The sequence below is a fragment of the Terrapene carolina genome, unplaced genomic scaffold (assembly GCF_002925995.2).
Source record: "Terrapene carolina triunguis isolate 2854851 unplaced genomic scaffold, T_m_triunguis-2.0 Scaffold629, whole genome shotgun sequence".
In the NCBI taxonomy this organism is placed as follows: Eukaryota; Metazoa; Chordata; order Testudines; family Emydidae; genus Terrapene; species Terrapene triunguis.
This window is the reverse complement of record NW_020664980.1, coordinates 8,197,101-8,223,782: the sequence shown is the minus strand read 5'-3', so window position 1 is coordinate 8,223,782 and position 26,682 is coordinate 8,197,101. Positions and strand designations below refer to the sequence as shown.

Genomic DNA, 26,682 nt, shown 5'->3' with positions numbered 1-26,682 from the left:
CAAGTCCTGTGCTTTGGATGATTTTGTTAGTTGTTTATAAAAAGCCTCATCCACCTCCTCTTCCTGGGTAGGTGGTCTGTAGTAGATCCCTACCCTGACATTACCCTTATTTTTTACTCCGTTTATCCTTATCTAGAGACTTTCAACAAGTCTGTCTCCTATTTTTTCCATCTCAACCTCAGTCCAAGTGTACACATTTTTGATATATAAAGCAACTTCTCCTCCCTTTTTTCTCTGCCTGTCCTTCCTGAGCAAGCTGTACCCTTCTATACCAATATTCCAGTCGTGTATTATCCCACCAAGTCTGTGATGCCCACTATGTCATGGTTGTGTTTAATGACTAGCATTTCTAGTTCTTCCTGCTTATTACCCATACTTCTCGCATTATTATACACATTTTGTATGCACATTTTAGAGATGGCGAAACTGCAGTGCGCAGCGCTTGCCTTAGGTTACTCAGGAAAACTGAAACCTATTACACCAGCTGAGGATCTGACCCCAGAGGTATGATAAAGCATGATGTCACACCAGACGTCAACGATGCCGGATATACCACTCCCCAATGGTCTGACACCCATCCACATTCCTAATACAATACTTGCACTAATCAAGTCGTGCTCAGCCATTACACTCACAAGACTGGAGACTGCGAACAAAGAGAATAGTGTGAGACAAGGCATATCCAATGGAAGTTTTGTCTGAGTGCGTGAAGTGCGTAAGGACTTCACGACTGACCGTTGATACCAACTCTTGGTGTAGACTCACCTAACAGGGTGCTATGATTTTTAAATTTCTATTTCGGATCCTGCTACTCGGTTTTACTTAGTCCTCATGGAGGCAAAACAGCCACTGGGCCACAAGGGCTGCACAGGAACTTTTGTCCTGCAAAGAGGAGCTGCATACCATCCGGACTGATTCTTCGGAAGGTCAGGCCATCACAGCCAGAACAGGAAGTGGCTGCAGTGGGACCCTGCAGAGGCCCAGCATGCTCATGCAAACAGGAAGCTTTATTTTTCCCCTGGGTCACTTTTTCAAAGGTTTCTGCCCTCCTAAGCAGACACAGGCCACTTCAGTTTGGATTTTTTTATCTTTCGATCAGCTAGAAGCCTCAGGATTTAATCCTGATTTTCAGAGGAATCTATGTATATTTGATAGTGTAACAGAATCAGGGCAAATTTAAGGCCAATGCATCCAGATACCAAGAAAATTGGCACAAAAGTATCCCCTGGTGAAAATACTATATCTATATCATGTCTGTCCCTTTACAGAATGAGTCCCCGTAACTCCAATCCCAGACTTACCGAGAAGAAGCACATCTTCATTAGACTCCAAAAGAGGAACCAAAATTGGATCGTATTAAAAAAAATCCAACACCACTGCTACAAGGACACACAAGCTGCTGCAGAATCCTCCACTGCCCCTTCTGCAGCTGAGCCTCAAAGGAAGCTGCTGCTAAGTCAAAAGTCAGCCAGCATCTCAAACTGAGAAAAGTAAGTGTAGCCTACACTGCTGGTGATAGGCCCACATGCCTGTAGGCGTGGTATATCTTGATTTTAGTAAAGCTTTTGATACTGTCCCGCATGACCTTCTCATAAATAAACTAGGGAAATGCAAGCTAGATGGAGCTACTATAAGGTGGATGCAAAACTGGTTGGAAGACCGTTCCCAGAGAGTAGTTATTAGTGGTTCACAGTCATGCTGGAAGGGCTTAACGAGCGGGGGGTCCCGCAGGGATCAGTTCTGGGTCCGGTTCTGTTCAATATCTTCATCAATGATTTAGATAATGGCATATAGAGAGTACACTTATAAAGTTTGCGGACAGTACCAAGCTGGGAGGGGTTGCAAATGCTTTGGAGGATAGGATTAAAATTCAAAATGATCTGGACAAACTGGAGAAATGGTCTGAAGTAAATAGGATGAAATTCAATGAGGACAAATGCAAAGTACTCCATTTAGGAAGGACCAATCAGTTGCACACATACAAAATGGGAAATGACTGGGTTTGTTTAATCTGGAAAAGAGAAGACTGAGAGGGCACATGATAACAATTTTCAAGTACGTAAAAGGTTCTTACAAGGAGGAGGAAGAAAAATTGTTTTTCTTAACTCTGAGGATAGGACAAGAAGCAATGGGCTTAAATTGCAGCAAGGGAGGTTTAGGTTGGACATTAGGAAAAACTTCCTGTCAGGGTGGTTAAGCACTGGAATAAATTGCCTAGGGAGGTTGTGGAATCTCCATCATTGGAGATTTTTAAGAGCAGGTTAGACAAAAACCTGTCAGGGATGGTCTAGATAATTAGTCCTGCCACATGTGTAGGGGACTGGACAAGATGACTTCTCGAGGTCCCTCGCAGTTCTATGATTCTATGTCGGCAGGTGTGGGTGGGTTGCATCTCTTTCCAAATCCACATGGACAAAACACACTGGTCAGTTCTCTATCCTCATTGTTCAGATAAGAGGGGGCTTCACAGGGTCATAGGCACATACGAGGGTGAGATGGTGTTTTCTAGTATTTAGGGCATAGAACTGGGAGTCAGGACTTGTGGCTCTGTTCCCAGTTCTGCCACTGTGTGATCGTGGGCAATTCCCATTAACTTTGCTGCTCCTCCATTTATTCTGTTATTTTACCTTGCTCACTGCTTACATTCAAACCCTGTCGATATGGTCGAAGATTGTGTTCACTGATCAAGAACAAACTCTATCTGCCTACCAACAGAATGACAGCCTGTGTTCAGGGGAGCCAGGTCCTGAAAACTCACTGGATCAGCTACATAGAGGAGGCAGTGCCTCTCACACCACAGGGCACTGTGAACTGGAGCTCCTGAAATGTATTCCTGGCTCTGCCACTGACTCATTGTGCAAGTCACTTAGTCTCTGTGCCTCAGTTTACCCACCAGTGAAATGAACCCTTACATCACACAGGTGTGGCAAGGTTTAATTCTAGATCTGTAAAGCGTTGTAGGACCCTCAGATTATAGGCACCATAGAAAGGCAAAGTATTGGCATTACTACCTGATTCTTGTAGGTGTACACCTGTGGGTTAATGCTAGCATGAGCTGAGTAAGCAAAGCATGTCAACCTGTCATTCCAGTGCCTACCAGCTAGGAAACTTGCTTTTAACTGCTCATTTCCCCTGTTTTCATCAGCTTCAAACGGCATTATATATCTGTGCTGGGCCCCTTTAAACTCTGGCCAATTCTCAGGCACACATCTGTACAAAATAAAACCCTATCAGGTACTGGTCAACTAGAAGCGGCTAGCTAGAGGAAACAGCCCTGCTAAGTACCGCCTGCCAGGTGATCTCATGGACAGTCAGACGCGGTGGATGTATTGATGGACACTGATGACATTCAAACATTCAAAGGAATTAAGCAGGTTTCAGCACTGGATAATGCAGGGGAAGGTTGTGAGGGCCAAGCCAACATGTCCCAGGGCCAAAAGATGAGTCTCTGCACCTCCCAAAAGTGGTGCTAAACTCAATGCCTGGATCCCCTCCATCACCTGCTACTCAACAGTGCTCACCTTCAGCAACCCATTTGTTTTAAGGTGGCTCTTGGTTTCAGTCATTTCAGACGGTTGTTTTCTGGGGAAAGTGCTCCTTAAAACAAATCCTTTCCTCTCCGCCTCACCCACAGCTTTGACATTTCAGAGCTCCAGAAAATAAAATGTTTCCAAATCTAATTTTCAGCTTTGGATCTGCAAGACCTAGAGGCAACGCACAAGTAGGAAGAGTTCATTTCTCAAATCCCAGCTGAAAGATGAAAAGAATGGCAGAAGCTGGGTATAAAATCCCTTTCAGAGCCAGGGATTGACTTGCTGGGTAGGAAGTGACCCCCGCCCCCTTGCACAAAATATCTATCTGCTCATGGCCTAAATGCTCCCTCGCTCCCCAGAGATGGAATCTGTTTTCCTGTGGGTTGCAGTATCATTTGCCAAATATATTATGACGCACCAGTCCACAGCTCCCAGATCTCTGTGTGGCTTCTCCTCCCCTCTAGGAATTTCACATACAAATCACTGTCAAAGTGACAGCATTAGCACAAGTGAGTTAACACAGAGCATTCATCAACCTAGGGCCCTAATTCTCCTTTATACAATGGCCACTTTACCCCTCTCTGACAGTGTAAAGGGTTGTGCTGTACCTGTTTTAAGGTCCCTTTACACTGCTACAGTAGTTGCAATGACCTTATTATAAATGAGAATTAGGCACTCTATGTTGCTTACTTGAGCACAGGGTTTTCAAAAAGCCAGAAGGGTGTCAATTAGGCTCTATATATCACTTACTGTAACCAGATTTGGACTTTTTTTTCCTTAACAGGTTTGACTTCCTGATTCCCTGTGTTCCCTGAGATATTGTCGTTATTTCTTTTTAAATCATTCATTAAATGGAAAAAAATATTCAAGAAACAAAGCAAAAATTTACTGTAGGGCCTAACATAAATAAAACTGTGGATTCATGCCATGACAAATGCACACAGTGTTCCTATGCTCAGAACTGAAATAAGATTGGCACTATAAAAATATTTGGGAGGAAGAGCTGATGCAATTTCAATTTTAAATTAACGACCCCTGAAGGGGATGGACAGGGAAAAAGTTAAGCCCTCGTACTGGGGGAAAATAAGTTTTCAGACAAGTAAAACTGTGGGTCCTGAAAATATTTTTCTTTTGAATGCTCTAAAATGCAGTTAGCAATGTGAAGAGTTAGCAATGGCCCCCAGAGAAGACAAATGTTAAGGCGGGTCACGTTCTTTCCTGTGCTACTCTAAACCAGGAGATGCCAGGGGTTCCAGTTCAGATCCATGCTTAGCAGTTCAAACCCATGTCTCATCACTGTGACTATCCCATCCGCACCAAAAACCGGAAAACATCTGGACCAATGACTGTATCAAGCGGGGAGCTCTGGGGAGGAAGGGCATACACATACATCTGCTGTGCTTCCTGTTTTGTGTGATGAAAGACACTTGTGGGATTTAAAAGCGAAAATCTGACAGTGCCACCGTTTATTCTCTGTGGGCCTGATTCACCACAACCGTGTACCTGGGCACAGTCGCTTACTCAGGGTCAATAGAGTGCAAAGTGGGCACACGGTGCTACCACATCCGAAGGAAGGCACTTTATTTCACTCACTTTGCACTGGTGAAAATGACAGCAGGGAAATGGTGGATTGGGCCCTGTAGAAGTGAACTCTCTTGGGGAGTTTTTGATTTGAAGAATTTGAGGAGAGGGAGAGAGAGAGCGAGATGGAAAGAGAGAGAGAGAGAGAGAGAGACTGTTTCTATTTGCTCCCTCAGGACCGAAGATGAAGGTTGTTGCAAGCTAATCTGCTGAAATACCATGTGCTGCATGGGACAGCATGGCCGCACCTGCTTTAGCGATACAGGAAACTGTGGTTTCTGCTTCCACTTAGTAACTCAAGGTAAAATCCTGGTCCCTGTGCACAGCTGGATCAGGTTATCTGTGCGCAGGGGAACTATATGGGAAAATGGGGCATTGGGATCCTACCCATGACACAGGGACACTGTGTGAGTGCTCCCACAGCTCCAGGAGGCAGGGTTAGATTTGTGGATATGGGTGGTCGTGGGCACGATGGCCATGCTTGGCAACACACCTGCCCCAACCCAATCCCCTGGCCCACTGTAGAGCCATGATGGAACTGTCCTCCCCAGGGCCTCTGTGCAGTCTCACCATCCGTGCAGCACACCTGGACAGGTTCTACGGCAATCCAGGCTTTCCCTGTCCCCTGGCAGGGGTAGGAAGATTTAGCTCACAAAGCTATGAAACAAAACAAGGTCCAACAAAATGCCTAGAAACGAAAGCTTTTTGCAAAAATGTGAATTCCCAGTGTAACAGCTCAGGCTGGTTTTAGATGGGCGTTTACTGCAGCAGCAGTGCCAAGCTATCACTTTTCATCTTGAAATAAACCCCAAACTAGCCTTCAGTCCAAGAGCTGGACATTTCCGAGTTCAGACTGTGGTTAGCTATCAAAGATGACTAAAAAAAGATATTCCACACACAGGTGTTTTTCAAGGAGTAAGTCACCTCAACAGTCCCTTTTACAACTTCCCTTTTGATGTGTTCAGACTTCTCATTAAAGTTTCATTTCTTTCTATATTTTCTCTTGGGAAGGGGGGGGTATGTGTGTACAAAAGTTTACTTCATAACTTTTGGCCGGCAGCTGCAATAGCAGCTGTCACCGAGGGACAAACTGTGCTTCAGACGAGGTTATTGACTTTACTGAAATTCCTCCATCATTTGAGGAGCAAAACAGAATTTCCTGCATATAATCTGAAGTCATCTCCCCCTGCTGAGTTCCTGAAAGCATTTTTTAAATTGATTTTTAAAGATTAACAACATACAGGGTCTCCACGGTGACCTGTACCATTTTAAAGGCATGGAATCCAAAGATCTTTGATATTCTTATCCAAATGATTCATATAAGTTAAAAAGGAAGAAAAAGAGAAAAGGAAAACAGCTCAGGGGGTGGACACACTGCTGGCAGCAGCCCACTGGAATAGAGCATATAACTTGCCCTAAGTTCTGGTGGAGTTACCTGGACAGCTGGCTGTCATCATATGGCAAAGGGAAGAATTGAAATACATTTTAATAGAAAAAATAGAGCTTAGTCTTCAGTAATGGAGCTGGGGGATTGTGGGCACAGTGGCCATGTCCTGATCCAGCCCCAAATCCTTAATACAATTTGCTTAGCTTTGTCTGAACTGTAGGCATAGACCATGAAAGACCTCATGCCAGATACTTTTTCTTGATGGTGTCTGTTAGCCCCCTATTACTAATATTTCTCTTACCTTTGCTAGCCAGAGGGAAACACTGGATTGTTCCCCCTGCTTGCATCATGCTGCAACAGTACCTTCGGCCATATTTACTACACTTAGCAGGATACAACATGTGCCAAGGGAATCCCAAGGGAGTAGTTGTGTGACGCACTGAGAGACTTGTGACCCAAATTCTGGGACTTTTGGACACTCCCAGCAGCTAGGAGTCACGATCTCCTTGTCCTGCAGTTCAACAAGTATTATGTAATCTCATCACAGGCGTTACGTCTCTGGCTTTAAAAAAGTGTCCTTGAATTTCAGTGCAGACAGCAGAGGATGTTGCTGCCCTTTGCCTATGCCTAGTGCTCAGCTTCTGTATCGATGACAGCAGTAACTCCACATCCCTTTTCTATCTGAGCAGCTACTGATCTTTTATTGTTGCCTATTTTAAAATATTTATTGAAATTATAGTTATCTAGACTGATACATTTGTTATAGCTTGCCTCTGGTGGCTGTCTGTCTATTTAGCAGCCAGCGTTCTTCTTTCCTCTCCTGTGCGCAAGGTGTTAAAATGGACTGCACTAAAAGATAGCAGGTTAAAGTTATCGGGCCAAGTCTTGCAGCCCTTACCAAGTCTCCACTCCCACTGACTTCAGTGGGACTCCAGCACAGGCACTGCGTTTCTCAGTGGACCCTGCACGCCCATAAATCACCAGAGGTTAACGTGTGTGTGGATTTTTATGGTTATTTTACCCTCTCCAAACCCCTGGGTCATTTCAAAATGCCACCAACCTGGGCAAATGCAGAGCTGGTGTCCCCTAAGAGTCCTTCTCTCACTCATGCCCAGCCATCCAAGAAAGAGAGAGGACTTTCTTCAAGGGAGAGCACTCACATCTCTGTCATAACATCTGGCGGGAGGAGCCTGAGTTCATATCCCATCCCAAAGCTCCATGTTAACCTCTGTCGACACATTCCCAGGCCACACTGAAGGATTCGTTTTAAGCAATAAATTGACCGTGAATGCTGCAATGCTGGGTCACGTAGCCTAAAATAACAGGAGTACTTGTGGCACCTAAGGTGCCACAAGTACTCCTGTTCTTTTTGCGGATACAGACTAACACGGCTGCTACTCTGTAGCCTAAAATCTATCACTCATCCCAGACCTGATTTCTACACCAACCCGAACGAAGTCACTCGCGTGTATGGCCGCTGGGGCACTGCTAAGCTTGTACAGCCCAGAGTGTGCCCTTCCAGGACCATGCTGGTAGGTCTGGACAGACTATAAAACCACATTTCTGTCTGCCCAGACAGATATGTTCTCGCATACATATTACTTGCTTACTAAGGGATTTTGCCCTTCACTTGTCCCCTCTTGCACATTTCCACTGTGTCTTGGCTGTCCTCACAGAAGCACAGGCCACTGCTGCAGTTGGAAGCGTCACCTGGTTCTACTGCATTTGATCATTTGCCCCCTCCCCCTGGATCTGAATCCTGGGACTGATGGTTTTTTACCAGCTTAAGGCTCGCTTCCACCTAGCTCAAGTTCCAGGCCTGCCTGCTTTATTTACTCTACATTGCAGTTTAGACAGCACTATAAACCCAAATTATTTTGAAAGCTCCTCAAATAAACAGATGGGCAGCACAATGCCAAGTAAATAAGTATCCCGTCCAAGGACAGGAAAAGAGACAGCAGGCATCTAGCAGCACAATCAGTATTGTGCTCACTTACCTAATCACTGGTTCAGGTATCGCCTCTGCTCCCGCTGGAACTTGGACTCCTTTCTCCCACTCCTGTCTCCAGGGATCGGCAAGTATGTAGTACTCATCTGGACTCAACTGATGTGAGTCAGGGATTTTCATGGCTGTTATCAGATCGGTACGAAAAACCTACAGCAAAAAAGCAATGAGACGGTCTTAAATGACTCAGCAGAGATGAGACATTGCACTGGGGCATTGGCATTCCCCTTGCAAGCTGGTATTCTGCTGCCTTTAGGGATTTCCCAACGGGACAGTCATGCCAGGCCTGAGAAAAGAGAGGGACCCGCTTGGAGTAGTGGAAGTAAATGTGGAGAACAGGTAAACTCCTGTTCACACACTAGAGTATATCATCAGGCCTTCTGTTTTCGTTCATATTATAACGCAAGGGCTTTCAAGAAAATTTCCTGTCTTCAGCTCAGCTTCCCCTCCCCTTTCATGGGGGTCAAGGGGACAGGCTACTGGAGTGGCTGCTCACAGAACTGGACTGAACCCCAGAGCCCATGCAGAGTATCTCTTTACTTCCTGAGTCTCTCACATTATTTTACTTTCCTGTTATTCATGCTCCCAGTGAGGGGAAGACCTGGCTGACTGCAACTGATTGCTGAGTCATCCCTCCTTAAAGACACTGAGACAAAACTGCTCCAGGGAATTCTGGTCTTTCTACTGGGAGGCCTCAATGTCTGGGAGCAGGTTGAGATCCTGGAACTTGGTGGCCTGGGTGAACTTGGGCCACTATTCTTATTATTCCAACAAGCAGAAGAGAATGCAGGCTTCTCTTCCCACGACTGTAGGGGAGAGAGGGAACAACCACAGAATGCTCTCCGTGTGTTCCCCAGGAGAAGGAGCAGATTGTCAGCATGGGAGGTGCAGGTAACTAAGAGATGGAACTGCGTGCAATTAGAATATCAAACCCTTATGACTAGCACCTCTGGCCTTTATGACTGGGGAATCTAAGGGTACATCTACACTACAGGGGGGAGTCGATTTAAGATACGCAAATTCAGCTACATGAATAGCGTAGCTGAATTCGACGTATCACAGCCGACTTACCCCGTTGTGAGGACGGCGGCAAAATCGACTTCTGCGGCTTTTTGTCGGCGGCGCTTACTACCACCTCCCCTGGTGGAGTTAGAGCGCCGATTCGGGGATCGATTGTCGCGTCCCAACGGGACGCGATAAATCGATCCCCGAGAGGTCGATTTCTACCCACCGATTCAGGCGGGTAGTATAGACCAGACCTCACTGTGGGATTCACTCTCTTCTCTTCTCCTCCTGCCACTTAATAGGCATATTAGCCATTTGTCAAATTACAACTAGATGAAAAGACAAGCAGCAAATACCTTGATATATAAACATAATGGGCCTGACTCTCATTTCACTTACACTGGTGTAAATCAAGAGTAACTCCACTTTACAGCAGTGTAGGATGTGTGTATGTGAGATTCGGGCTTTATATTTCAATCAATGCTGGGAGAGAGATAGCCAACATTAAAGAAGGGTAAAATAAAGGGTGCACTATTTTCCTCCAGGCAATAAATGGATTAAACATATTCACACAAACATCTACTTTGAACTCAGCAGAAAATACAATGACTCCATGTTTTCACTGCATTCAGTTTTCTTGGGGCATGTTGATGTTTTCTTTCTTCTTGAATGGCTGATACAGATAAGGCTGTAGTGAATGTAGACAGTCACCTGATTCCCATGCATGTTTTAGTTTTTATTATCTGCTACAAATGCAGGGAAATCAGCAAAACCCTTCTATGATCTGCCTTCAGAAACTGCTCCTTTCAGGTTACAACACAGTTCTCATACAAAATGCTCTGGGTCTTTTTTTCTAAAACTCATCATTCTTAAAACATAGTCAGAGCAGCCCTGGCAAATGCAGAGGCACTTAAAAACAGCCAGATTCTTTGACACTGACCTTGCCCCCGTTTCAGAAGTAAACACAGCATTGCCAGTGAACTCCCTGTCTCTGCAACGCAGTGATTCAGGGACATGCCGGAAAACCCTGGGTTGAGCTACATTCAGCATCCTTAAAGGAAAACTCCTGTGTTAATTATAAATCTTAATGGGCAAAACAAATATTTTCTAAGGGGTAGAATAGCTGGCCCTCAGTATGGGTACCTGTGGGTGGGGAGGAAAGGTATAAGGAACCATTCAGAAGCTATCTATAATTTTAGTCCCAGATGGCAACACCTGGGGTGCAAGCTACCCCCAAAGAAACATCTGGGGCAGGCAAAGGGTGGGCGAATTTTCTACCTTCAGCCACTCCAGCCCTACAGCTTTTTTCAAAAACATGGTATGCATTTTTTTAAAATGAGGGGAAATATTTTTTTCTGCATTGCCTTGGTACTAAAAAGCTTTGTGACCCTTTTTCCTCAAGCTTCCAAGAAATATTACCTCTCTTTGGAGAGAGACCAAGCCTGGGAAATTCCATCCCATAACGTGAATGTTTCAGAAAGCTGCAAATGGCTGAGAACAGGCAGTTCAAATGACAAGACTTCTGTATCCATAACGATGGCAGTCACTGTCCCCGCCCCTCATTACATATAGGGATGGATCAATGGACACTTGAATCCAAACACCTAAGAAATCTTCCCAGACCAGAATGAGTATTGAAACCTGCTCCTGGAGCTCTGGTTCCAGGTTGGCTCTGTAAGTACAAAGGGTTCTCGCTTGGCAGCTGAAAAGATTTTGTCCCCTGGTGGAAACCTTGTGAGATTCCTGCTATTTGGGGGTGAGATTTCAAAAGAGCCACTCATAAGATTTGATATCAAGAAGGGGACAAGACGCATTTGAGGTGGCTGGTGTCATGTTCTTCGGGGGGGGAAGATACTGGTCTTCCCGTCCCCAATGTCCCCCCGACCGAAGAAGCCAGGACTGCTGGGGGAAGACCGCCAACTGGCTGAACCCCTTTCTGAAAATGACATGATTGTGGACAGAGGCTGCTGGCAGCTCACTCTCTCCTCCACAGACAGCAGGATCCCTCCACCTAACGACCCTCTTTATCCTTCTCAACTCTCAGTCTGTATAATGCTAGGAAGTATGGCTACTTTCCTTTTAGTTTGGAGGGACTACTTTTTTATTTTACAGCAAATGAAAGGATACCAAGAGAGAAAGACATCCATTGGTGAGTCACAGGGCCAAATCTGTTTTCACCTGCACCACAATAAATCTAGAGCGCCAACAGAGGTATTCTGGATTTACACTGGTGTAACTAAGACCAGGATCTGCCTCACAAATATAGAAGCTCTAGTCAGGGTATCACAAATGCTCTGTGGCGTTATTGTTCAGAGATCCCAAAGGAGTAGATGAAGATGGGCCAGATATTCAGCTGATGTAAATCACTGTAGCTTGAACAGAGGTATGCTGATTTACACCAGCTAGGGCTCTGGCCATCTGTTTTCAGTATCGCTGGTAATAAAAAGTGAAGGAAGAGAACGGGAAATTGTTTGCAGAATCATTTCTGAATGGAGGCCAGATTCTACTCCGTTCCACTAGCATAAATCTGGGGTGACTCTTCTGCAGAGAATGAACTTACTCCCGATTTAGACCAGAATTTGGCCCAGAATGCCTCTTAAGGTTTTCTTTGAGGTGTCAGCAACACTTCAGAAATTCACAAGGTTGTAATTGTTGGTCTTAATTGCTAATGGTTATTGAATGACTCAGATGTTGAGACCAATACCTGGCACGTTTTGGGGCTCACTAACAGCATGCCAGTTTGCTGGAAACACAAAGGAATGACTAGGTTATAAAGCTATTTCACACTTTAATATTCTCTCTGGCTTCCCAAAGGGATGGATATTGTTTACAGTCTTGGGGAAAAAATAGCTTGTTTAGTGAACAGGAAAAAAATCAAACTAAATGGTGGTATACATGCCTGCCTACATGGCCAGAGCCTGCAGCCGAACACACTCTGATTCTCACTGACCCATTAAACTGCTCAACTGGGCCCCTCCTCTCGGAGAATTCTCCAGCCCTGGGATAGTGATTTTGCTCATCTTCCCTTCCCATTTTGCTTCTGGACCTAATGAGGTTTCCCTGATGTACACTGTGGGGGGGGGGGGGGGAAAAATACCAAAAAACAGATCATGGTAAATAAGGTTTTTCGTCCAGGGGATTGCCTGACAGCAACGATTTGATTAGAGCTACCCTGTCTCTTGGAGAATAAAGAACCATTTGTAAATGAAAATGGATGATTTCTCCTTTTCTCCGCATCTGTTATTATCTGAAATAATAACCCACAATGCCAGCAATAATATCCAGACACCAGCTATCCCTAATCAGTCTGTCTCAGGCTACTTCTGCATTACCTTATGTGAGGCTGGGATGGATCAGGTGTTTTCTTCAGATGCTGTTTAATCTGTTCTCAGTGCTTATTCTCAAACTAACTATTGCTTGGCATGAACTGTAATGAATGATTCCAGGATGGCTTCACACTTTCAATACAAAGATCAAATGCCCTGGAGGGTATTTTGGAAACCAAATCTGATACTATATAGGAAAACAGACATTAACCCCTAACTGAGACCCGGTATTTAGGTCAGTTCATTTAATCCTCAGAGCCTCAGCTGATAACCCAATTACAGCTAAGTACAAATACATAAACAACCTTTTCTATATTGCTACGTCTTTGAACAAGAGTAGCACCTTTTTCCTGCTGCATGTTTGGAGACATTTTTGACCACATCTATAAAGAGCTAAATTAAACTGCCCAGACACAGTCTGGCTGCATCTTCCAATAAAAACATAATTAACAGCCTACATGTTATAGTCAGAGCTAGGCTGGGTTTGAGAAAGGTCAAGTTCCTTGAAGTCTCCATGTGCCAATATAATTTAATTGTTAAGAACACCACAGTAACATTTTATTATGCTACTAGTCTGAAAAATTAAAATAAGATTAAGATAAATGCTAAATAAACATAAGAAGTAATGTGAAAAAGACATCACAGTCCTTACAGTTTTGCATCTCTGAATATCAAGCAATACGAAAACTATAAATAAATATAAATAAAAAATAAATAAACCCAATGCAGCTCTAATACATTTCTAAAACATAATGTATGTATGTGCCCTTTTAGTGATAGATCTACAGTCCCCAATGTCACCATTCAGACCTAAAGGCTGTTTAAGTTACTCAGTATCACCAAGTGACTATCTCCAAAGGATATAAAACAAACAATATTCAGCGTCAACCTGAACCTTTTACCTTGCTCTGAGTTTCCACCAGCTGGCTAGCCCGTTAGGACAAGGGATAATTCTGTTTCAGTGGCTATGAAGATCTCCCTCTCTGAATTGTACATGTTTTAATGACAGGACATGAGATTCATTTAAAATCCTAGTATTTGTCTACTTGCAAATTCAATGGGGCTAAAATGTTATAGCATTTCTAATGTGTCCAACTCAAGGCACCTTTGCCAGCCAACATTTTCAGTAAGGGCTTACTGATTTTGGGGTCTCTCAATTTTTTATGCCCAACCTGAGACCTTCAGGGATTTATTCTCAAAGGTGCTCAGCACAGCACCCATAACTCTAGCTGAAGTGAGGGAAAGTTGCAGGTTCTCAGTACCTCTGAGAAGCCCAATGTTGGGCAACGAAATATCGAGGTACCCAAAACAAGTAAACACTTCTGAAAATTAAAGGTGTGACCAATCTGTGCTTTAGCTTCCCCATCTATAAAATGGGGATAATGACTCTGACTCACAGGGGTAACAGGCATAACCTACTGATGGGTAAAACTTACCCTTCTGCATGAGGTCCAAACACCATGTCCCACTTCGATTCCATTGAAAAGGCTTAAGTGGGACTCATGATCTTGTGCTGGCCCTCAGCAATTTCTCCCTTTGGGAGTCTCAGGTGAAGTGCAAAGTGCTATTTGATAACAAGCAGGATAACAGCAAGAGACGTGCAAAGCCAAGTTTCTCTCTTTGAAACAGTTGCTAAGTTTGTCAGAAGTCTGTCTCAGAGACACTGCCCGCCTTTGAGATTGCTGTAGGATCCCTGAAGGGTGCATTCAGCTACCTGACCTTGTTGTCAACTCAGTACTTTCAGCCTCTTCCTCCTGGTGCTTCATCACCCACCCACATCAGCTACCTGGTGATGATACTGACTTCAAAGCCTTAGTTGTATAAGTAATTACAAATATGACATCACTCCTTCATGATATGCAAATAACGAGAATTCGTCTAGGAATTTTCTGGCTCGGGAGTCTGAAACTGGCACAGCAGACAAAACGCTGCTGAGAAAAACACAGCTCGTGCAGAAATTCAAGAATGTTTTCTTCCTCCCAATTACTTTTTTATTGCAGTATGATTGTGCAATTACACTAACCTGTCAGGAAAGCACAACTACCAGGCCCCCAGCTCCAACATCTGCAGCATCACGCATGGCTTTTAGTCTTCTCTTGGGAGACCGTCCCTACTTTTTTCTGTCCGTAACTGACAAGCGCAGCATCAGAACTCAGAGTTATGGGATTCATTGAGGATTGGTGGGGGAAGGGAAGCTGAGATTGCCAACTGTGATAGTGACACTAGGATATGGACAGCTGTCTATCAATAACTAGACTAATTCCACCAACTCCCGGCACAGAGGCCAGTAAACAGCTGCCTGATGGCAATTTTGGTCACTCTCAATCTGACCTTGATTTAAACTGGTGACGTAAAAGCAAAAGGTTCCACACCTCATCGTCATCTCCCTTGAGAATCTAACCCTACAGAGAAACAGAAACTTTTCCAAATAATTACCTCCGACCTCACTAAAGAAGTTACCTATCATCGGATATTTAGTGTTGCAAGAGATCATGGGTTTAACTGTGCTGTGTTGATTATTCTCTTAATTATCAGCAAGATTTAAAAAAACTAGGCTAAGTTATAAGAAATATTTACTGTTTTAAAAATAAAAGATTCGATTAAAAAAATAAAAATAAAAGTATGATCGCAGAGAGTGAAGACTAAGGGGCTGATTGTCTCACACTGGTTTTCCCCCGAGCTGCTAACTCCATTGACATCAGAGAATTACTTTGGATTTACACTGTATAACGGAAAGCAGGATGACTTGACTAGTGGTTCTCTGGGCTCCTAACTTTACTCTCCACCACCAAAAGGATCATTCTGCTGTCTCTTGAAAAGAGGACTTTGGCAGCTACAGAGCCCTGGTTTTAGAAGAGTAACCTAGCTAGGGATCTTAATTCTTATTTGCAAAGCCGTGATCACATGACTGCAGTATGTTAAAGACAGTGGGTTGGATGCTCCAGTCTCGGCACAGGACCAGAGAGAGGTATGCAAAGGTGATTTACACCAGCCTGGAAACTGGTCCATTATCTTCATTCTACAAATTGAAGGAACAGAGGTACAGAGTTGCGAAGTGGCTTGTTCAAAGTCACACAAGTCTGTAGCAGAGATGGGAAGAGCATCCAGGTCATGTGCCTTATCTGATGGATGTGTATAACCGTGCAGGACAGAGAACTAAATGCTGGATTGTTCATTGTCTCTGTAGGTCATGTTAAGTCTTAGAAACTGCAGAAGCTTTGGAGCCCACATAAAAAAATCAGCGATGGAGCCTCCAATTGTATGTATCACCCTAATGGCTGTAGTAAGGGTTCAGAAAATAAAGCTAGCTTGAGCTAGCTATCTAATCTGTTTGTTTCTCTACTTGTATAGTCGTATCACCACCATATCCAGCACCCGTCAAATACACTCCCCCAAAGGCGAGCTATCATTCATGGACCAAACGCCATCAGAGTCGAGTTTGGCTATGTAATCTGTCATCGTTGCAATAAAGAACACCCCACCCCTGGCATCTGGATGCTTTCTGCAGACAGTGGACTGAAAAGAGGCTCTGAATGGAGAAAAGAAAGTCCTAAAACTGGTGATCAGTGTCGCTTGCCGCTAGGCAGTGCTGCTTTGGTCCAGTACTTTCTGTCTGCAGGATGACTTCTTTGGCACAGGCGCACAAGGGCAACTATAAAAAGCATTAAAAATCCTTGTTCCTCTTTCAACAGAAAGTGGACTCATTTTATCTTGATGTGTGCTGTGTGGACTGGATCTTTGTTCTGTGGGCGCTCAGTTCCTCACCATACAGACTAAGATCAACACATTTTGCTTTGTTTACAGCTGTTACCCGGGGTTATTTATTTAATTCTTTCTTAGTCTGCATGGTTGCTTGAAGGGGTCACAGCTCTTTCACTGCCTGGGTGCCTTCAGCACCCCTGGTAGCATCTCCATTGAAAGCCTATGCTGTGCAACCTACCTGACTTTGATCACTAGTCTGAGTAAAGCAGGACCAGCTCTACAAATGGTTCACAAGATCCTCAGGGGTTGAAGTGAAGCATAGTGTTGTGAGTGCAAGACCTCCCTGAATGCTACAGAACACAGCCTGCAGTCCTTACAATTGAAAAGGGGGAGCGAATCAGTGTTCTGCACAATTTCTCATCAGTGTATTGCACAAATCACAGGCTTGTGTTTTCCTGCACTAAGTCTTTCCCCAAACTTGTCCCTTCAGGCTTGTCAACTCACGTTGGGATAGAAGATTAGTTCTAATTTTAAACCAAATAAGTATGATTGTATCTATTTCCCCAAAGATGATAAGGCACATTGCAGGCTGGATTTGTAATATTACCGCTTCGCTTATTTAGTCCTTCTTCGAAGACAGATAAGCCTCCACTTTCAAAGGCAGCAAGTGTGCCAAAACTCTATCATGATGATGCCTCTGTTTTTCCATGAAGAACTGGAAATGCATAAATTACTAACTATCAAAGCAGAACGCTTTAGAAATGATAGAATGCCACAGAAATTCTAAAGGAAAGCAGATCAGTTGTCTGGAAATCTACCAGCAGCTAATATGCTCAAATTGTAATCTAAATGTCTTTTTGTTTTGAATTGTCTGGGATTAGGGTTGGGAAAAGACTCAATTATTCTACTCAAACTCTTCTGAATTATTTATGAAAACTAAATAAAGGATAAATTGGGCACTGATGAACTGAGGACCTGGTGGTGGAGGGAAAGTTATGTACTAGAAAACAAGCAATTTTCTCTCAATAGGACTGTTTACTATTTCCTCCCTTCTGCAGAAATTGACAAATAGTCTTTAAAGGCCTGCTGCTTAGCAACACTGGTTCCACTGATCTGCTTGGAAGATGTTAATTGCTTCTTCAAACAATGTGAACAACAGTTTAAAGAGCTACAACTCTAATTTAATAACCAACGTGAGCCACGAGACCAACTATGGCGACTGTGACAGCGGCGTAGTGACTTCAGTAATGGACCGGCCATGGTAGCTCTCTCCCTCTCACTGAACTGTGAAGTAGCACAATCAGGATCTCAGTGTATGGAGAACTCTGTCCACCTGAAAGGGGACAAGACCTATGCCACAATTTCAAAGGTATTCAGGTGTCTAACGATGCAGATAGATGCCTAGTGGGATTTTCAAAAGCACCCCAGCAGGTTAGACGTCTGTCATTGATTTCAATGGGACTTACCACACTTAACCTGCGGAAGTGCTTTTGAAAATCCCACTAGGTGCCTATCTGCACATTTAGGCACATAAATGTGTTTAAAAATTTGACCCCAAGGGCCCATATTTAGGGCTAGCCTCAAACACAAGCAAATCATGAATCTACTTGAGGCCAAACACTTTTGGTGGCCCCAGGTCCCCTGCAAGCTCGGCAACTCCTAGGCTGACCCCCCCCTCCATCTCCATCAGCGCATCTGGAGAAGCAGGAAACACCTCCTTGCCAGTTCTTCTAACTCCCTATAACAAAAGGAGCAGAGGAGGAGGTAACTCGTGACCTGATTTCCCCTAGTCCTGACTTTCTGTTCTTTGATACCTACATTCAATGTCTGGTGGGCACACCTGGACCACAGCAGGTGCTGAAAGGCATGTGCCCCTCCGCCTAGCTGCTCCCTTGTAACCAGCTCTAAATGCTAGACCTCTCCCAGAAAAGAGCCCAAGGTGCCTCCCTCCTCTAGCATAAAGCTTATATACCTGGACCAACGTTCTTGCTCCAAAAGAAGCTGTGCCAAGAGATGCACAGGCTCCACCGCCTCTGGGAGCTCGGGCTGGGAAGCTTCAGCAGTGCTACAGCGGGCAGGCATCTTTCTTTTTCCCATTGGCTTTTTCCCCCCCTGCATTATTGACCCTGCCTAGACACTTGCTTTAACATGATAAATACCATCATTAAATATCAGCCCAATGAAAATGTATGGCATTACCATGGCTCTGTGATCCTGAGAGGCACAGACAGAATCAAATCAGCGTGTGCTTTCAATGTGCCATTTGCAACGCTCTTATTTGCCGCCTATTCAGGAAAGTGGTAGAGAACGTTTTAAACATATCTGAAGAATAAACACAGAATCAAAAGGAAGTCAGGGGGACGCGCATTAGTGACAGGCATTACAACACCACATCAGCAAAACTGGCACATTTTGTTATGGCTCCTGATACCCAATAAATGAATCACACTTCCATGCTAAAGGAAAATGACTAATCAGATGGAAAAGAAAAGAAAACAACAAGAAAATGGCAACAAATGGACCAAGCAAAGCAGGTGAAATTCACCTTTGTGCTGAGTGCTAGACATGGGGCTTAGCCAGTGCATAGTCCTGGTGTTCACCTTCTGCACTGGAGTGAATTGCATCCTGCCTGTCCAGTCTATTCCTACATTCAGGCTCCACTCCAGCTGTAACGAACATCTCACAGATCTTAAAGGCCCAGGAGCCAGATAACATCATGACTGTTTTCTTAAAACTACATGAACCAAACTCTTCTTGGCAACCGCCACAGAAAGGCTCGGGACTGAATGGACCCTGGGGACTGACTCTCCTCTCATCCCTGAGAGGTGGTCCCTGCAGGTCAGGATTGGGGCAGCACAGGGAAACTGTCACTGCCTTTGCCCACACTCATAGACTCATATATAGACTTTAACGCCAGAAGGGACCATCGTGATCATCTAATCGGCCCTCCAGCACATCACAGGCCAAAGAACCTCGCCCACCCACTCCTGTTATAGACTCTTAAACTCTGGCTGAGTTACTGAAGTCCTCAAATTTTGATTTAAAGATTTCAAGTTACAGAAGACCCACCATTTAATTCAAACCAGCAAGTGACCCATGCCCCAAGCTGCAGATTAAGGTGAAAACTCCCCAGGGTCTCTGCCAGTCTGACCCATCACCTTCCCTCTTCCAAGGATTTCAGTCTCCAGAGCTACCAGCCCAGCAACTATTGACCAGCACTAAATTCACTTTAAAAAAAGATGCAAAACAGGAAAACATTAGTCATCAGGTCACACTATTTTTCACTCCTCTCCCCACCACCCATGGGCTGCGACTCAATCCCCAAAGCATCTTGATCTCTCTTCAGGCTCTGCACGCCGATTTTAAAAACACAGTGGGGTAAAATTCACCTCTTTACAGAGGGCCAGCACAAGTCCTGGAAGTCTTCAAAACAGAGCTTATGTGGTGCATACATAATGCAATGATTGGTGTATTACAGGGTTCCCGCTCTGCGCCCACTCCTAAAGGCTATGAGTCTGTTACAGCCCCAACTTGGGAGCCTTGACTATTTAGCTCAAGTTGTAGCAGCAGGTGCTTTTAGCCCTGGAGATCCCTGCTTCACTCCCTGGTGTGCTGGCATCACACATGTAGACGAGGTGCTGGCCCTTTGATATATATATCTCAGTCACTTGGTGTTTTCCCACCATATATGGTTTCAGTCAATCGCTGTTGTCTTGCTACATCGAGAAACATTCTATTGGCCTCTCTGTCACATTTCCAGTGCAGTGTAGGCCTTGAGATCTATAATGTATGCTCTGGGTCCAGTAGTTCTTCTTTAGCTGATTAAAGGTTATTCCCCCACGTTTCAGACCAATAATGCTAAAAAGCTGATCATGTATTGCTCTTCTAGTGTTAAACATGTTGAACAGTCAAAAATGAAGCATTCACATTTTAACTCAACTTACTCAAGTATCTTAGAAGTGTTCCAGCAGAGCACGAAGAGCAAAAAAGAAAAGGAAGCACAAATGTGGTTCACGTTTCAAAACAACTTCTCTGAGGTGCCTGATTCTGTCCACAGCTCAGGCGTAGGAGGACAGAGCAACATCAAGTGATCCATCCTCAGTCAGATAAATATCTAGTGGGACAGCCTTTGGTGTACTCCTGCACCACCATTAAAGAGGGAGAAAGAATTAATAAATCCCCCAACGTCTCTCCAGTCACTTTGCCCCCTCTTTACTTCTGAGCTGGAGGGAATAAAAGTTAGGAATCTATGTCTGTGAGACTTCAAAGCACCGGAGAACGCACTGCTCAGAAAAGAAAAGCACACACACAAAAACACCCCCAACACCAATTTCAAACAGTTTGCTAACCCTGGCGCCTTTGGAGGTTTGCAGAGAAAGAGATGAAGAGTGTCTCATAGTAGGGCGCAAGGGAAAGGAAAAATAAAAGGGCATTTAAAATGTTGCCATGGGAAGTATAAAAAGGGAGGTAAATCTGTCAGCAGTCTGAAAAATATACTTCTTTTAACTCCTTCCTTGCTGACCTGGAACATGGTTCCAGTAGCGTTCCTCTGAACGGTTGGTGCTGAGTATTGTCAACTCAATGGTGATGCATTGCCAAGAGTGAGGTAGTCTTGGAGAGGCATTTTGCCGAGTGCAGGAAAACATTTGTGAACAGCATGATTGTTTAATGTCACCTGCTGGTTTCACACGTTCCTTTTCTCATGTCATGTCTTCCTATGACTGAGAGATTTCTTATTGTGTTGATTTCAGAGCTGGATCCCATTTCCTAACCTTCATACACTTACTGGAGCACCTGACTCGGACCCCAAGCTCTGCTTGAAAGAGTAAAGCACCCTCATTTTCCTGCTTCTCAACTCTTTGTTTCAACAAGAGTGCTAATTTTCTTCAAGCCTGTTTGCCTGGATTTGAATCACAAAAGATAAAGAGTCAGATGGGATTGTCTAGTAAAAGATACCTCTTGGTTTCCTCACAGCAGTTAATACTCTCTCCTTATTCCTTACACCTGTGAATTAAAGCTATGGATACTAGCAAGCTCAAGGCTTGGAGCCTTTCAGCTCTAAGTTCAAATCTAGTCCCAGGCCTCTAATGACCACTTTAAAGAGATGTCCCATTGGCTCCACCTTAGAGCAGGTTAAATGCTGAAAAAGACAACAATCCTCAAATTTGGCATGCAAAGGAAGTTTTTTGGCTTGAATGAGCATCTAAAAAATTAACCACTCTACAATGACGAGCAAAGAGAGAGCTCTGCAGACACATGCTCAGAGACTCTCCCCTCTCTTGTCCCTGTCCAGCCATTTCAAAAGGGCAAACAGCAAGCTCAATTGCATTTCGGAGCTGTTACTGCACCTGCTCAACGGGCATTTCCTTGAAAACATTCTCTCAGCTGTTGGATGGGTGAATCCCCAGTGGAAATGCACTGACATCACAGATGGATTTGGCCCATCAGGGCTATTTACTGACTAGTCCTAACAACTTCTAACCAGAGAAGAACACTGACTTTGTCAAACCAGACCAGACTATTGACCCATCGAGTCGGGGATCCTGCCTCCTGCAGTTGCCCTGCCAGGAACTTACGGAAGGTGTTTGATCATAACTGCAATACCACTTAACTCTACATGGGAAATTACTTCATCATGGCATCACAGACTGAAATGACATCTCACGAGATGCACAATCAGATTAGCTTTCTCGTGTTCTCTTCTTCCAGATATTTCGACAATATCGGACACTATCAACCACAGACTTCTCATATGAAGGGACACTCTCACAGGTTCAGTTCTTACCATGGGAGGGACTCATGAGTAGCAGCAGCACACATGCCCCATTCAGTTTGTGCTGTGTTTCCTGGCTCCACTGCAAATCCTCTTCTCTCTAGTGTCTACAAGTTGTCTTTGCAATCCACTTTTTATTATCACGGCCAGGGTTTTCAGCCAGATCTATCATACTCAGCTATGCCCTCAACCTGTCACAGCCCAAACTGACTGCATTCATGATGGCCAGTCTTGGGGTCTATGAATGTGGAAAGCACCTAGCACGCCACTAGTGTCACCATAAACAAATAATAAATAACAAGTGTTATTATTTGAGGAACTCACTTGTCAGAGTAGCTGGCCCTCTGAAGGCGTCAGGAAGGCTCAGCATACCTCTGACAGGCGTCACAAGGGGCAATGAGGCAACTCAAGTTCGCTGGGACTAATTAACTTACTGAATAACTGGGAGACAATTAGGTAGGCAGGGAAGCATCCAGACACGATAAAAGGAAGCTATTCGCAGTGGGGTGGGGCTACAGAACAGAGGTGCCTGAGGAGAGGAACAGCCCCCAGAACACAGAAAGCAAAGGCTCCTAAGGGGAGGGGACTCACCAGGAAAGGAAATCAAGGAAGTGTGCTCCTAGGTGGCAGAGTCTCCAAAAGGAAGGAGTTATGAATGCCAAGTCTCAGCAGAACCTGGCCCCCACGGAAGGACTTCACCAGGTAGCAGCAGAAGCCCCAGATCAGAGGAATTATATGCTGTTTCGAGGAAGGGTGGTCGTGGTTTGACCTTTGTGGGGACCTTGACCCAAGAGGAGAGACCCTTCCCCATCTGATGACGAGAGGCCGACTCCAGAAAAGGGTTGCAGGCCAAGAGGGCCTAGCTGGTTAGTAACCTGAACATAGGTAGGGCCGATGGACTACGGTTAACTCAACCCCTCCAGCTAGAGATGCTGGGTTGAGGCCTATTTGTATTATGTTCCACCTTTGGGTTAAATAAACCCAAGACCCCCTGAAAGGGGGGGAGGGATAGCTCAGTGGTGTGAGCATTGGCCTGCTAAACCCAGGGTTGTGAGTTCAATCCTTGAGGGGGCCATTTAGGGAACTGGGGTAAAAATCTGTCTGGGGATTGGTCCTGCTTTGAGCAGGGGGTTGGACTAGATGACCTCCTGAGGTCCCTTCCAATCCTGTTCAATATACATGATCCTCACTGTCCTTATTGAAGCCCACCGGGGGAAACTAAAGCAGAAACATAATTGTGATGCCGTACTGGGGCGCCAAGGGGCACTCCAGGATTGATGGCCACCTGCCTCCAGGTAAAACTGAGGTCTTACTGATTTAGCCCTCAAGCATGTACCAGTAACACTCCCTCTTCAGCAAATTAACACCACCTCTTACAAGGAAATATTTTTTCACTTCACTCCAACGTAGACTGGTCGAGGCGATCTCAGGTTCCATTCCTGACTCTGCCACAGGCTTCCAGTGCATTTTAGGATGAGTCACTTAATCTCTCAGTGCCTCGGTTTCCTCCTCTGTCATAAGGAGATAACAATGCTTCCTTATGTCATAGCCTACGTTCACTGTGCCAGATGTTAAGCTGGTATAGATCAGCAAAGCACTGTGGACGTTAATGGAACACGTGCTGAGAATCTGGACCAATATGGGTAAAGCACTTGGACAGCCTGTGATGGGTGCAAACAATTATTACTGTAAGCACAGATTCACTACAAGTGGAACTGCAGTGTGTGCACTGTGATGCATTGTAATGATCTGGGCTTTTTGTTCCATTTCACTACAAATGGAGTTTCTTTACATCTGAGTTCACTGGAAGCAAGTTCCACTGAGATCTTACAACACCCATTTCAAACACAGAGTGATTCAGTGTCACACTGGCCTCTGATTATCCTTTGACAAGCCACTGTCTCACTGCCTCTGGGACTTCCTTTTATCACCTTTGAAACACGGAGAAACAAGAAAGACCTGGGGATGATGGTCAATGGTTTTGTCACATCTACACTTGACTGGTCCAATTCAATACTTGTAGGATTCCCAGAACGTGCTGCCTTTCATAGGGTTCAGTTAGTACAAAACACTTCTGCTCCATTTCTTACCACTTCACATTTTTCTCTGCCTAACAGCCCCATTTTCAAGTCTCTTCACTAGCTTTCTGCAAAATTTCTGTATCGATTTCAAGGATCTTTTCTCACTTACAAAACTCTTTAATAGAGTGGCCTAAACAGTCTCGCTGACATTCAGCTCCTGCTTTAAATTCTTAGTCAAGGGCCATGCTTTTAAAACAACTGCATGGTAGGGCTGAAGCTGCCAATTATCTGCTTAGTCCCAAATATCAATTTAAAATATTGGATCCAGATCCTTTTATTAACTAGTCTCCACTTGTGTGAAATCAGTTTCTGGCTGAAATCCAAGGGGCTGAATCTGTTTTGGTCTTTAAATCTAAACTAAAGAAACACACGTCTGGCACGGGTTTTAATTAGCTTTTAAAACGGCAGTGATTCCAGGGACTATTGTGTAAGAACTCTGCGCTGTGTGAATGCACACTGCCTTATGCTGTGCTGTGTGAGACCAGAGCGTGTCTAATCAAACACATCCTAGAAGGATGCATGATATCAGTAGGTCTTTTCCATCTCTAATGTCTACCATCCTACAATGTTTATTATTTAATAGCCCCAAAGGTATGTGATATCTGTTTCCCCCCACTGTTACTGGTAATCAGCAAGTGCAAATAGAGCACTTCTTTCCCCAGCTCTAGTCTCTCAGGCCTGGTCTACACTAACACCCCAATTCGATCTAAGGTACGCAACTTCAGCTACGTGAATAACGTAGCTGAAGTCGACATACCTTAGTTCGAATTTACCGCGGTTCAGACGCGGTCCACACGCGGCAGGCAGGCTCCCCCGTCGACTCCGCGGTACTCCTCTCGCTGAGGTGGAGTACCGCAGTCGACGGCGAGCACTTCCTGGTTCGAATTATCGCGTCCAGACCAGACGCGATAAATCGAACCCGGAAGTTCGATTGCCAGCCGTCGAACTACCGCGGTAGTGTAGACCTGGCCTTAGAAAGAGACTTGTACCCGATTAGGATTGTAGCAGCAGAAAGTCCATGGAGAAGTAAAACGCACAGTTATATGGAGATGCAGCACTATGGGCCACATTCTGAGAGCCTTTCTCTGTAAAAACTATGCATTGAGTGACCTCAGGAAGTTCTCAGGATCGCACAGGACTGGGCCCTCTAGTACAGAAAGAGATCCTGGAATTCCAGTCACCTGAAGCACCAATACCAGTATATGGATTCCCAGCATTTGGGAATCACTTTCAACAAACTCTGAAAACTCTTGGCTTTCAATGTGCCTCTCCAAGTAATAATCTGTGTCTAATGCCTCTGGGAGTGATCCTGCACCTGCTGTAGTCAATGGCAAGACTTCCATTGGGTTCAGGATTGGGCTCACATTGAAATACATTTAGCGTTTCCTTTCTTTGCCAGCTCTCATTCTAATGCAGAGATCTAGCCTTGTGACAAATGTCCTGTCCACAAATCAGCCAGGGTGAGAGCAGAACACACAAGAAACGTGCAATTCACTCAATAAAACATGAAGTGACTCCCACCAGGCCAAATCCTGAAGTTCTGCTCAGCAGGAGTTTTGCTTGAGTGGGGATTGTATTCCAAATCCTCCCGTCGGTTACATCACGTGACCCCACTGCCTTCAGTTCCCATAGCCAAGGGCAGAATGATGATCCCTAAGAGAAATCTTTAGGATACTGTAAGTCACTGCTCCAGAACTCACAGTAAAAAGCAATAGCGCCCAACACTCATACCTGGTTTATAAAGAGAAACTTTTTTTGTCATAAAAAGTTTTAGCAAAAATAAATCAAAGCCACTCCAACGTCCTTTGTGCTGCAAAGCACTGCCAGGAAACACAAGGGAAATTATAACCATCATTCAAAATCAAGTGCATGCAACAAACCATAATACAGCAGCTAGTGAGACAGGGTATAGTACAGGTGGAAATGTAAGGGCTATTATCTACTTTTGAAATCTCACATTTGAATCTCTTCCCCTTTGTAGACCTAATAATTTGGAACTTTTCACTGATGTCTTTCTATCCACCACAGTAACAAAGATTTACTGTGCAGTTTCTCTACAGTTCACATATTCCATTTGGCTGTATGTACCTCACTATGAATGATGGCCATAATTTCTTCTGTGGTTGTGGAGCAATGGTTCACAGCATGAAGGACAGGGGGATGCTTTTTGGTTTTGGAAACTAATCTATCAGGTTTTCTTTTGGGTGTTAGGTACAACATTCTGTTCTGTCTGCCATCTTGACTGATGTTACATAGGACACAGCAACAGCCAATGCACCGAGAGCAATG

At 44.5% G+C, this 26,682-nt stretch overlaps 1 protein-coding gene across 1 annotated transcript in view; it reads right to left on the bottom strand.

Moving 5' to 3' along the window:
• The window catches only part of JADE2 (jade family PHD finger 2), a 139,019-nt gene that overhangs the window by 88,754 nt on the left and 23,583 nt on the right, over window positions 1–26,682 (bottom strand). Inside the window, exon 4 of the mRNA XM_026659491.2 lies at window positions 8,499–8,656. Coding sequence (XP_026515276.1) covers window positions 8,499–8,656 — 158 coding nt within the window. The remainder of the gene's footprint in view (window positions 1–8,498; window positions 8,657–26,682) is intronic.